We start from the raw sequence: 12,921 nt of genomic DNA on the forward strand, positions 1-12,921 counted from the left end.
GTAAGTGGCTCTTTGCATTAGGCGTACAAGGGCGTACTCAGGTAAGGGCTCTTAGCATTGGGGGCATACAGATACATATTCTCAGGCAAGTGGCTCTTAGCTTTGGGCACATGCAGGTACGTATTCGCAGGTGGGCGTCTCTCTCAGCCAGCCTTTAACAGTGAATATACAAAACTCAGAAAGCACTCAACTCACGGTCCATGAAAGGGATGGACAACAGGCCTTCGCCTCGTTGGGGTTGGAGGGACTGGAGAGGATATGTTACGCCCAACAGCTGGGGACTTTCGTACCGGAACAGACTTCCCGGGCCACGTTCGCTTTGTCTCCTTGAGCCGTTGACAATATTCCCACGATGACTCACAACCTTTAGCTCAACACTGTAATGCTAGCAGAAGACAGACTCACAGCATTATTTCACAATGCATACACTTCAGTGAATTTGGAAAGAAGAGGTACACCACCTCTCGGCTACAAACCAAGGTAGGTGTGGGGTGTGGATCAAACACTGCTGCTCATCGGACCTACCACGGCCAGGCCGCCGCCACCACACTGGGTGGGTTCAGGTCAGTTGTGTTCACCAGGCCCGTATGAGGACAGTACCGGAGTCGAACGCTTCCCTCTCCTCTCTTCCAAACCACGGGACAGAGATCTAGACAGGGGCGAATTTCCAGAAGTACTCCACAGTAAGTCAACATACACAGGGGTCACACGGTAGTTACTTCCTACAGCAGGTAATACTTCCTACAGCAGGTAATACTTCATACAGCAGGTGATACTTCATACAGCAGGTAATATTTCATACTGCAGGAATACTTCATACAGCAGGTAATACTTCATAAAGCAGGTAATACTTCATACAGCAGGTAATACTCCCCCACGTTAATGTCCTTTCCCAAACTATTCAGTGTACCTTACTTGTGGATGTTGTCTCACCACCTCCGGGTAAGGAAAAATGGTCAGGAGTTATGAGCGGGCGTACATAAAAGAGGTGGTCGCTACTGGCACAACGTACGTTCTTCTCCACAGGATTTCCTTCTTAGCCTAAAGGGTAAATGCAGACAACAGGGACACGGCACAGCACTGCAATTCCTCAGGTGTACACACGTCAACACAGACTCACCCACTGCACTTCACACACTCTATTGACTTAAGGTCGGCACTTTAAGTTTAGGCCGAGGGTTCGTCCAGAGGAGAATCCAAACCACTGACACAGCAAATGGCCCACAGTCGACGTCGCAGCCACAGCAAAATAACGTCCTCCCACTACGATCGATACTCTGCTCGCCCGCCAATCCTTCCCACTGTGGGGCCGCTTACACGCTGTTTCACAACTCAAAGCAATTTTTGGCATTCCATATTCAAGGTAAGATGCATAGACGTGCTGATAATTCAATGTACTCATGACTCTGTTGATGCTAATTGTCCTCTCTTTGTCCTTCAGCTACTCACACATACACAGCCGGAAGAGTGACGTCCGCTTGACGCCATATCCTCTAGCAGCTCTTCGGGGTAAGTATCCCTTCTTTTATAAAGACAGCACAAATCAACAAAGCACTTTATCCGTCAAGCCTTCAATTTCAAACCTGTATATTCCTGTCGGCCCACTCCTTCCTTCGCTTCGCGAGTGTCCAAGTCCACAGTACATCCGTCTATATTTCCTCTCTGAATGCCCCAATCGTTCCGTTCTACTCGCAGTATCTGCTGGAAATCAACAACCACTTCCTGTATTTCTGATGCCCTCTTTATACTTCTCTTCCCTACTGAATCACCCAATCAATGATCGCCACGTTCAGCAACACACCTGTTGCCAATCCTGCCCAAATTTCGGTCTCCCAGAGTGACTGGTGTTCGGGGAATAGCGTCCGGGCGGAACTAATCTTCTCCCACTTTCAGTTCTGTCCCTTCAAAAAGTCACTCTATGACATGTACGATCAAAAGATACTGTAGAAATTAACAAAATATTTTACTGTTCCTTTTGCTGGCTGAAGTGTTAAAAAAGATAAAAATAATTGTTACTTAACAGTTGCATTACGTTAGGATGCGCAGTTTATTTATGCAGTGCAACAGGAACCTACATGCGGATGACATCAAAGTACTACGAGAGCGACTCGAAAAATAATGCTTAGGATTCTGACCTCAAATCGCTCCCGCGATTTAACGTCATCTGTTTGTCAGTTCTTGCAACTCAGCATGACGTCAAACACCTTGTCAAAAATGATTGAGATGGCTGTAATACGGTAGCTGTACACGTAACGCAAAAATAAAGCCACAACAAAACGAAATATAGCCACAACAAAATGAAATAAAGCCACAACAAAACGAAATAAAGCCACAACAAAACAAAATAATGCCAAAAGGTTGGGCCTTAATAGATGTTATGCTCAGCAACTTGTTTGTCAGCGTCTAGAAAATTCCAGCATTTGAATTCCAAAAACGAGATCGTGTGAGTGTAAATCCACTCATTTGAATCAATACTTTCTTTCAGTCCAGTCTTTCATTTGTCCATAAAACGTTGCTTACCGTTGACATTCCATTTGTTCCTGTTTAGCACACTTTACGTTTAATCCCATTACATATTTTTCTTTCTCCATCAAGACGATTTAAAGACTTTATGCATAAAAACATTAGACAGACAGCAAGCAAAACAACAACACTAGCAAGGCGCGACCTTCCTAATGTGGCGGCAGCGTGACGTATTTTAAGCCGAAAGCGCCCCTAGTGGTCAGGAGCATTTCCGTTGTGGCTTGTTTCCGTTGTGTTGTGGTTTATTTCATTATGTTGTGGGTTTATTTCGTTGTGTTGTGGGTTTATTTCATTGTATTGTGGTTTATTTTGTTGTTTTCTGGGTTTATTTCATTGTGTTGTGGGTTTATTTCGTTGTGTTGTGAACTTGCGTTTGCTGGCAGCTTATACTAGAATAGTTTTAACGCATACAATGTTGCTGTTGTAGTGTTATTGATTAATGAAAAGGCAAACAATTTGAAAGTTGTTTTTTGTTTGATTTATTTACTAACTCTTTCCCCGCCAGCGTTATTAAAAAAAAGCTGCCAGCCAGCGCCAGCCTTTTTCCGGATTTTCACAAAAGTTTAATGCCTTTCATAAAATGTTCTTCTTTAAATATATAAACAAACAATATATCAAATGAAAGAACAGACCCATGCTTTTAAACAAAAAACCCGTTTCATCCTACCTTCATTAGTTCTCTTTTTACTAGGTTTCTTCATAAACACCCAATTTTAAGCAAAAAGCTGAGATAATTCCATTTTTGTGAAGGACTTTTAAAACCTACATGGAGTACTTTCTCTTTCAAGTGAGGCGCTACTTCTGGGTTGTAAAAGTTTCGCCACCTGGTGGATAATAGCGGTATTGTGGAAAGCCGGAAATTCTCATCATTGGCAGGGAAGCGTTTTCTCGGTGAAAGAGTTAATATAATTTGAGCAAGATTAGGCCAGTTTTGGCCCATGTCTGTAATCCAGAACTGGTCCACTGTAGGGCCGTCATTCTTTGTTGTATGTTGGCTGAAGAAAAACTGGTCGTGTTTGCTATTTGGGATGTTTTTTGTGGTTTTACCATGGTAAATTTTGTAAGGGTTGTAAATGTCATGTGTAGTCCAAAACATGAAATGGAGACAGGACCTATATGCAAATAAACAAGTGTGTAATAAATTAAGATGTGAAAGATAATCCATGAACATAAAACAAAGAAACTACAAGCACATGAAGACAGCACAAACTAAAAATTAACAACCAACTTGAGGTGTACATATATACATGGTAATCAATGGTAACAAGGGACACCTAGCCAGAATTAGGATGGGGTACTGTAGGGGAATTTCAGTTAGGACCTGTAGACCAGTAATGAAAAATGAAGACCCAAAGTCATTTTAACATTATTGAAAATCACTTTGACCTCTAAAAACAAAGATTCATTAAAATTATTTTAATTATTAGAAGAGTATACTGATCAATAAATGATCAAAACCACAGAAGAGGATATAATGAAAGGAAAGTGTAGCTCAGAAATCCACACCTTCAATACAAAAACTACACACAGTCACAGACCATGAATAATGATTACAAAGACCGAAATTCTAAATAAAAATAATTCAGAAACATTACAAGATCCTTCTTTAAGGGCAACACTTGACGGCCAACATAACTAGGGCCATGAACAAGGAACAAGACCACTGGCGGTGGACCAGGGCAGAGCTAGCTTGACCAATTTTGCTTCTGGACATAGCGTGAGCAGTTGCAGGGACATGGGCTGCAGTATGGACTACTCTGTGAGGACTCTGCCATAATCTTGTTGGTAATTATATCTAGTTTTGTATGGCAGGGTCCTAACAGTAAATGTTTTGTGTGGGAGAACGTGGTTTTGGTATTGTCATATCAGACCACGCTTTTCTTGTGTCTTGTGACTTTTCCCCGCTCCCTTGTATTCTCTTGTCATTGTGACTTTATCCCCGCTCCCTTGCATTTTCCAGTCTTTGTTTTTATGTCTTGTTTAGTCTAGTGTTCTGTTTTCATGTGTATATATATTTATATATATTTATTTATATATAAATATATTTATGGTTTTGTCTTGTTTGTATTGTGGTTGTCTTGTGTTTGTATGTGTTTTTAAGGTTCACGTGTGCTTCCTCACAGGTGTTCCTGCTCTGTGTGATTGCCTCCTCTCGTCTTCCTCACCTGTTGCTTGTTATCCCGTCATCTTGTCTGTGTATTTAATCCCTGTGTGTTTAGTGTGTCTTTGCAAGTTCGTTTGTCATTTGTCAAGATTGTCAAGATTGTCTAACATTGTCAAAGTTGTCTAACATTGTCAAAGTTGTCTAACATTGTCAAAGTTGTCTATATACTCGTCTGTCACGGCGTATGTTCTCGCCATTTCTAGCTATGCTAGTTTTTAGTCTTGTTTTGTGTCTGATTCTAGTTTGTGGATTTATTTTCCCTACCCCAGTCTGAGCTCACTGCTACCTGAGAGTTTTCCTGTGGACTCTGATTACTCGACGGCTCTCTGGACTGTTTCTCTGCTGCCTGTTACGGACTGTCTTCAACCTCTGTTGGATTTATAGACTGGTCTATCACTTTACGGCGGAGACTCATCGCGGCATTGTCGCTGTCCACTGGAGAGGTCCTTCATCACTGGAGCTGTCCAGCTTCTCTCATCAGTGTCTCTAACGCTCTCTCTCTCTCCCTCTGCCCGCCGCAGGATTTACCCCTGTCCCAGTGGCTTCCGTGACGCGGCGCTCACGGGAGCAGTCTACGCACCCTACCCCGTATTGGGGTCTCCATACTTCCTCCCACCGTTCGTTGTCTGGCCGGAGCCCGAGTGTGTGTGGTTCATCGTTCCGGTGCCTGTGTGTGTTCCCTGTCTCAGCCGTCTGCCCTGGTGTGGCTTTATGCCCAGACGTGCCATTGTCTGTTTGCTGTCATTATTGTTTAAATAAAACCTTCTGTTAACTGCATTTGGATCCTCAGTGTTTTGTGCCTGACAGAACGAACTTGCCATAAATGGATCACGCAGTAATGGACCTACCCTGGCCTGCCTACAGAAGCCACCAAGCGCATGTCCTGTTCGGCCTTCGGCAGAAGGGAGCCAATGTGAAGGATTTCGCCATGGACTTTTTGAGGGCTGCCAAGTACTCCGGCTATACTGGGGCCGAGTTAAAGGTGATTTTCAACGGTTGTCTTGACAAACCCCTTTCTGTTGCAGAGCAGAGGACCCTGAGACCCCTGGACTTCCCAGATACCGTGGAGTATTTGATGAATCGTGAAGAGCCAGGGGATTCAACTGACACACCTCATCCTGCCCCTTTTTCATCTGTCCCAAAGGGCCGTGTTGTCGGGAGGATGGTCCAGGAGAGCTCAGCACCCACCACATCAAGCTCCATAAGCTCCGCCCCGCCAGCCAGCCTTCGGGGTAGTCGTCTGGCAATACGGGGAAGGGGCATTCTGACTGGGGCGATCAGGCTGGGGAGGTTGACTCTCGTCTCTCCAGCACCGGAGACTACGCCCGCACCCGATCTCTGTCCTGCATTACCGGCCTCCAGACGGAGGAAGAAGAGGAAGAAGGACTCCTCTGCTCTTCAGCCAGCTGCCATCCCTCAGTCCTCTGAGAAGCAGCAACCTCTGTCTGCTCCGCTGCAGCCCCTGCCGTCTGCGCAGCCTCCGCTGCAGCTCCCTGTCATAGTCCCTGTCCCGTCTCCGCTGCCGTCCGCAGCGGCCCCTGTCACTGTCCCTTTGTCGTCTGCGCAGCCACCGCTGCAGCCCCTGCCGTCTGCGCAGCCCCCTGTCATTGCCCCTGTCTCATCGTCGCTGCCGTCCGCAGCCTCCCCTGTCATGATTCCTGTCTCGCCTCCACAGCCGTCCGCTGTGCCCCTTGTCACAGTCTCCATGTCGTCTCCGCCGCTGGACGCGGCGCCCCCCGTCATGGTTCCTGTCTTGTCTCCGCTGCCGGCCGCAGCGCCCCCTGTCACTGTTCCTGTTTCCCCTCAGCCTTCTAAACCTGACTTTGTTTTTCCAAATGTTTCCTCCCCTAAGAAACCCGTTAGGCCTGCCCGGTCTCAACGCACCCAACCCTCAGTTACTCCCCGGGGTCAGAAGGCTCGTCCTGTACCCAGTCCAATCCCTCCTCCTGTGAACGCTGTTGTTCCCCCGCCCCCCCTCCCTTATTTGTTGCTTTTGTTGTCCCACCCTAACCCTCTAGTTGTTCTGTCTTGTCTTCCTCTGTTGGTGTTTGTCATGTTTTCGTGGATGTTGTCCAGTGTCCAGTCCGTCTTGTCTTGTGTCTCTCCTTGAGGGCCGCCAGGTGGCGTCCCTTGAGGGGAGGGTCCTGTGAGGACTCTGCCATAATCTTGTTTGGTAATTATATCTAGTTTTGTATGGCAGGGTCCTAACAGTAAATGTTTTGTGTGGGAGAACGTGGTTTTGGTATTGTCATATCAGACCACGCTTTTCTCGTGTCTTGTGACTTTTCCCCGCTCCCTTGTATTCTCTTGTCATTGTGACTTTATCCCCGCTCCCTTGCATTTTCCAGTCTTTGTTTTTATGTCTTGTTTAGTCTAGTGTTCTGTTTTCATGTGTATATATATTTATATATATTTATATATAAATATATTTATGGTTTTGTCTTGTTTGTATTGTGGTTGTCTTGTGTTTGTATGTGTTATAGGTTCACGTGTGCTTCCTCACAGGTGTTCCTGCTCTGTGTGATTGCCTCCTCTCGTCTTCCTCACCTGTTGCTTGTTATCCTCTCATCTTGTCTGTGTATTTAATCCCTGTGTGTTTAGTGTGTCTTTGCAAGTTCGTTTGTCAAGATTGTCAAAGATTGTCAAAGTTGTCTATATACTCGTCTGTCACGGCGTATGTTCTCGCCATTTCTAGCTATGCTAGTTTTTAGTCTTGTTTTGTGTCTGATTCTAGTTTGTGGATTTATTTTCCCTACCCCAGTCTGAGCTCACTGCTACCTGAGAGTTTTCCTGTGGACTCTGATTACTTGACGGCTCTCTGGACTGTTTCTCTGCTGCCTGTTACGGACTGTCTTCAACCTCTGTTGGATTTATAGACTGGTCTATCACTTTACGGCGGAGACTCATCGCGGCATTGTCGCTGTCCACTGGAGAGGTCCTTCATCACTGGAGCTGTCCAGCTTCTCTCATCAGTGTCTCTAACGCTCTCTCTCTCTCCCTCTGCCCGCCGCAGGATTTACCCCTGTCCCAGTGGCTTCCGTGACGCGGCGCTCACGGGAGCGGTCTACGCACCCTACCCCGTATTGGGGTCTCCATACTTCCTCCCACCGTTCGTTGTCTGGCCGGAGCCCGAACGTGTGTGGTTCATCGTTCCGGTGCCTGTGTGTGTTCCCCGTCTCAGCCGTCTGCCCTGGTGTGGCTTTATGCCCAGACGTGCCATTGTCTGTTTGCTGTCATTATTGTTTAAATAAAACCTTCTGTTAACTGCATTGGGATCCTCAGTGTTTTGTGCCTGACACTACTCTCAAAAACGGGTAACTGTATGTAACACAATTCATTCTCAAAAGAGAAATGTAAGAAGATAACTTGGAGGTTTTTTGTAGACTTTTGTAAACAAGAGCGTATAATATCAATGAAAGATATGTTAACCAATAATTACTGAAATCATTGGCTTGCTAAAGCTCCATTGGTATTGCTTGTCTGTATTTTTCTTTTTCACTCTGTTGTGGTAGTCCTTTCAGGAAACATCTTAAAAGTAGATTATTGTGGTCATATCTCCATAAACCTTTTCTCTGTTGCATATTCCACACCAATATTATCATCTCTTTTGTTTTGCTGTGTATGGAAGCTCCATACTGTAGCTTTTATTGTCAGTGTTACAAACGTGAAAGATTTTGTCATGCATGACCAAAATATTCAACATGTTAGTCTTTCTGTTGTGGCATCGTGAGGTGTTGCAAATGTGGTGTGGGATTGTTGTATAATATGACACACTATACAAGATAAAGTCTTGCATCCCAAACCCCCATTGTCATGAATCACCACAACACCCTATGACTGATAATTCATGCCAAAATCAGGCTAAAATCTTTTTGTCTGCAATAAGGATGTGTCTGGGTCACAGACTGGAGGACAGAGGAGTGAGAAAGCATCCATTTGAGTATTGAGAAGCAACTCTGAAAGTCCTAATTCTCTACATGCACGCAAAGTGTAATTCAGTGGGGTTTTTTAATGGATAGATTTTTTTTAGAGGTAGTTTATATCCTGAACATTTCCTGACATTGTGACTAATCATGACAGTATTATTAAATTGTTTAAGTACAATTTAGATTTCTTACCTGTAAACCTGACAGTATATTTGACTGAAGTCTTAGTCTCATTCTTCATTTTAACCAAACATGTCCACTTTGTGTTGCTGTCTTCATTCAGGAGTGCTGTAGTCAGAGTGATGATACATGGTCCTGATCCTAATATTTGATATCTGGAGTCGCTCAGAAGATTATCATTCTGATTCACCCAGAACAACTGAAGATTGTCAGAAAGAATCAAACTCTTACAAGAGTCTTCATATGAAAACAACTGACAGGTGAGAGTCACAAAGATGCCTGATCTCATCTCAGTCTGTGTGGATGATGAAGAGACTAAAGGAGAAATTTAAGACACAATTCTAATTTAAAACATTAAGAAACTCTCATTTTTTAAGTTAGGCATATATTCAACTAAATGAACAGAAACACTGACCATGAAGAACATGTAGATAAACCTGTGCATCAGTTTCAGTTTGTCCATTCACATATTGTCTGCAGATGTATAGTCCGTGATCTTTTTCTGTCACTTTATAGATGTTCAGAGAGCAGTTAGACCCCAGACTCAGTCTCTCAGCTCTCTCTATGTCATTCTTCTTTATTCCTTTAGCAAACAGTTCTACTGTAACTGATGAACTATGATTGCTGTAGATCCACGTAGTTGATGTGCAGTCAGAAGGAGCATTATTACAGGGCAGAGCAACATTTTCACTTGAACTACTGAACACATGAGTCACTACAGCTGTACCTGAAACACAGGAGATTAGGATGTTTATATAATAATACATATTTATAAATACATTCAGAAATTTAAATATTTTAGAGTTAATTATTTAACACTTAATGATGAAGGGCAGATTCCTAAGATTATGAAATTCAGTCTGTAATAAAATAAAGCCTTTTTGGTAACACTTTACTCGAAGGGATGTTAATAAGACCTTCATAATCATGACATGACACGTGTCATGAACATGAAGGAAATTTTATGTACGTTTATGACTGTCATTAAGTGTCATTTGTTCAATTATGTCATTTTTAATGCAAAGATGACATTGTTTGAGATGTCTTTGTTATGACAACTTGACATAAACCAATACATCATAACTGACCACTTTTTACCAGTAATACAAATTGAATTTCTCATTAAAATGTCATTAAATGTTAAAACTCTATCATATAGTTTTATAACAGCATCATGAATATTTTTCATGACCTCAACTACAGTGATACAAATATAATTTATCATTAAAATTCCATTGAGTGTTAATACTCTGTCAAATAGTTTTATAGCAGCATCATGTATATTCTTCAGTTCATAATGTTTTTTAAGTTTCCTCCAGATTTAAGAAATAAAATCAAACATACAATAATAATAATAATTATTAAAATTGACAAAGTTATATTTTTTGCATTTGGAGACCGATTCACCTAAAATTAAATGAAAACAGTACAAAATGGGTTAAGCCATACAGCGTTGGGTCCATATCACTGGAAACCGTTATTTTAATTAATTAATTTAATGTTTTGTTCATTCATGTCAGAGAGGCTCCTGATTGGTTAACGCGGCGCGAAATTCTGCCAAAGTTCAAATTTTTCAACTCGGGCGTCAGCCGCAAATTCGCGTGAAACGCAAAATGCACAATAGCACCATTCGCGCGTACCGCGCACAACGCTCAATTCGCGCGAGCTTCACGCGCGTATGAGGCGGAAACGCGTCTTCCGCTCCGCGCCGAACGCCTCTTCCGCGCCGCGGGACCTCCTGACGCGCGTCAACGTGTCTGCACATTGACTTAACATTGAAATCACTCGCGCTTCACGCCTCTACCGCGGTTGGTGTAAACGTACCATTACCCAGTCTGGGTTGTCTGTGACAGATTACGCTATTGAATTCAAGACACTTGCTGCCGCCTGCCGGTGGAATGAGGAAGCCCTCCGGGCGCACTTTGTGGATGGACTTATCGACCAGTGTTAATTTTGTTAACGAAGACGATGACGAAAAATATTTGTCAACGAAACTTTTTTCACGGACGAAAACTAAATAAAAACTCAATAACGAAATATAACTGACACTTTAGTCAACGAAAAAAAATTAGATGAAAATGTTAGGGAGGGACGAATGGACAAGAGATCCAACCAGAGCTACTCATTTTGTGGGACAAGTTGGGAAGAAATCCAATCAGAGCGAGACTTTGAGGGTAAGTTGATCTACGCAGGCAGCAGTCGGCAGAGACATTTTACAAACCTGCGGCAAAGTTCGTTTTCATAACAGGTTGTTTACATTATATTTAGTTGTAGCTACAATCTTAGTTACCCAGCTTTGGCTGATTTTAGTTGACTTCACTCGTTGGCAACACGCTAACGTTTTGCGGTGCACCCGGTCCGAAGACATGTCTCCTTAACAACACAAATGTCAGAGCTAGCGTCTAATCTGGTCACACTTCAAATATGACAAGACGACAGCCTGTATTAAAGACGACTCATCCAGAAATACATGCGAAGGTAAGCATACACGCTATCAGATAAACCACCGTGTTTTCGCTAAACTTGGAATAACATAGAAACTAAAGGAATACACCTCTGAACTGTATTGATTGTATTGGGTTGTCTGAATTAATACTGAGTATAAATATTCAGTGTCCTCAAATTGAATGAAATGTGTAACGTTACTATTATAGTAGATGTTGTGGTTTTACATGACTGGACAAAGTGCGTGCGTAAGTGCGTGTGTGTCTCTCTGTCTGCGTGTCTGCACGCGTGTGTATCTGTGTGTGCATGTCATTTAGGGAGAATGCATATCTTTTTCAGGGACCATGTATATTTTTTAGGTAGAGCGGGCCTTATGCTTGTTTTATGTGATATTATCCTTTGTGAAAAAGCCACGGTCAGTTTTTTGGCATTAAGAATAAAATAATATTACGTGTTTTCTATAACAACCATTAAATATGTGTCTGTATTGCATATTCAAACCTTAATACCATTACACGACAGACTAAAAAAAATAAGACTAGACTAAGACTAAAAGATTTCAGATGACTAAAATAAGACTAAAACTAAATGGTGTGTTATTCAAAAGACTAAGACTAAATCAGAATTTGCTGCCAAAATTAACACTGTTATCGACGGCATTCAGAATGAGATTTCTTTGCACGAGCTGCCTGAATCTCTGGAGGCGATCATCAATCTGGGCCTCCGCATTGAAGCCCGCAGGTCCTTACGCTCCCAGAGCCGGGCTCTACGACAACCCAGAACTTCTCTCCTCGCCGGCCGCAGCCTTATCCAAGTCCTGCTTCATCTGAACCCGAGCAGATGGGTGGATTCCGTCTGTCAACCAAGGAGAAAGAACATCGTCTTCGCCCTCTGCCTTTACTGCGGCAAGCCAGGTCATATGGCTAAGAAGTGCCCGTTAAAGGACCCTCGCCCATCAGTGATTTCGGGAGTCCTGGTGGGCGCTACTACTCCTAAATTCTCCCCTACCACCTGCACTAGAATGCCAGTCACCGTATCCTTCGCCGGGCAGGATTTCGCCACCTCCGCTCTTCTTGAAACGGGGGCAGAGGGCAACTTCATTGACCACGACTAAACAAAGGGGAACTCGAGCGCTGCTGGTATCCCTTGTATCCTCTGGTGCTCTTGGAAGGGTAAATGTTATGAAAAAGAATTGGAAAAGCAAATTCCAAGTCCAGGCACTCAGTAGCAGTGTTGGGGAAAGTTACTTTTAAAAGTAATGCATTACAATATTAAGTTACTCCCAAAAAAAAGTAACTAATTGCATTACTTAGTTACTTTTCATGGAAAGTAATGCTTACGTTACTTTTAGTTACTTTTGCGTTACTTTTTCTTGGCTGAAGCTTGATCTCTTTCATCCCTTGCAGGTGTTTTTATGACTTAAAAGTTTTTCATTCAGAAATTGCATATTTCATCACAAAAATGTTTAGCTCTGGCCTGCCATCTCAGTTTCTGACTCAAACTGTTTCCACACAGGCACAGAGAGTGCATACGTTTAGTTTAATTCAGTACATATTTTTTAATCAAATTAATTAAACTAAAAAAGTAACTTGAGTTACTTTTTTTGAAAAAGTAACTCAAATATCAATGTTTAAATTTAAAAAGTAATGCGTTACTTTACTCGTTACTTCAGAAAAGTAATAT

General features: G+C 42.9%; 1 protein-coding gene across 1 annotated transcript; it reads right to left on the bottom strand.

Moving 5' to 3' along the window:
* Positions 1-8,758: 8,758 nt before the first annotated feature.
* Positions 8,759-9,788, bottom strand: LOC141367378 (uncharacterized). The gene is made up of 3 exons (XM_073872720.1): positions 9,764-9,788; positions 9,209-9,520; positions 8,759-9,108 (listed from the first exon to the last, which is right to left on the bottom strand). The coding sequence occupies exons 1-3, from the start codon at positions 9,786-9,788 to the stop codon at positions 8,759-8,761; spliced, it is 687 nt and encodes a 228-aa protein (XP_073728821.1).
* Between the last annotated feature and the right edge of the window lie 3,133 nt (positions 9,789-12,921).

This window comes from Misgurnus anguillicaudatus, chromosome 10 (genome assembly GCF_027580225.2).
Source record: "Misgurnus anguillicaudatus chromosome 10, ASM2758022v2, whole genome shotgun sequence".
NCBI lineage: Eukaryota > Metazoa > Chordata > Actinopteri > Cypriniformes > Cobitidae > Misgurnus > Misgurnus anguillicaudatus.

Coding starts and splice junctions, on each gene's coding strand:
- LOC141367378 (XM_073872720.1), bottom strand. CDS start 9,788: ATGACACTTAATGACAGTCATAAAC. Junction 9,521..9,763: donor ACTTAATGACAGTCATAAAC/GTACATAAAATT, acceptor CCTGTGTTTCAG/GTACAGCTGTAGTGACTCAT. Junction 9,109..9,208: donor TTATCTACATGTTCTTCATG/GTCAGTGTTTCT, acceptor TTTCTCCTTTAG/TCTCTTCATCATCCACACAG.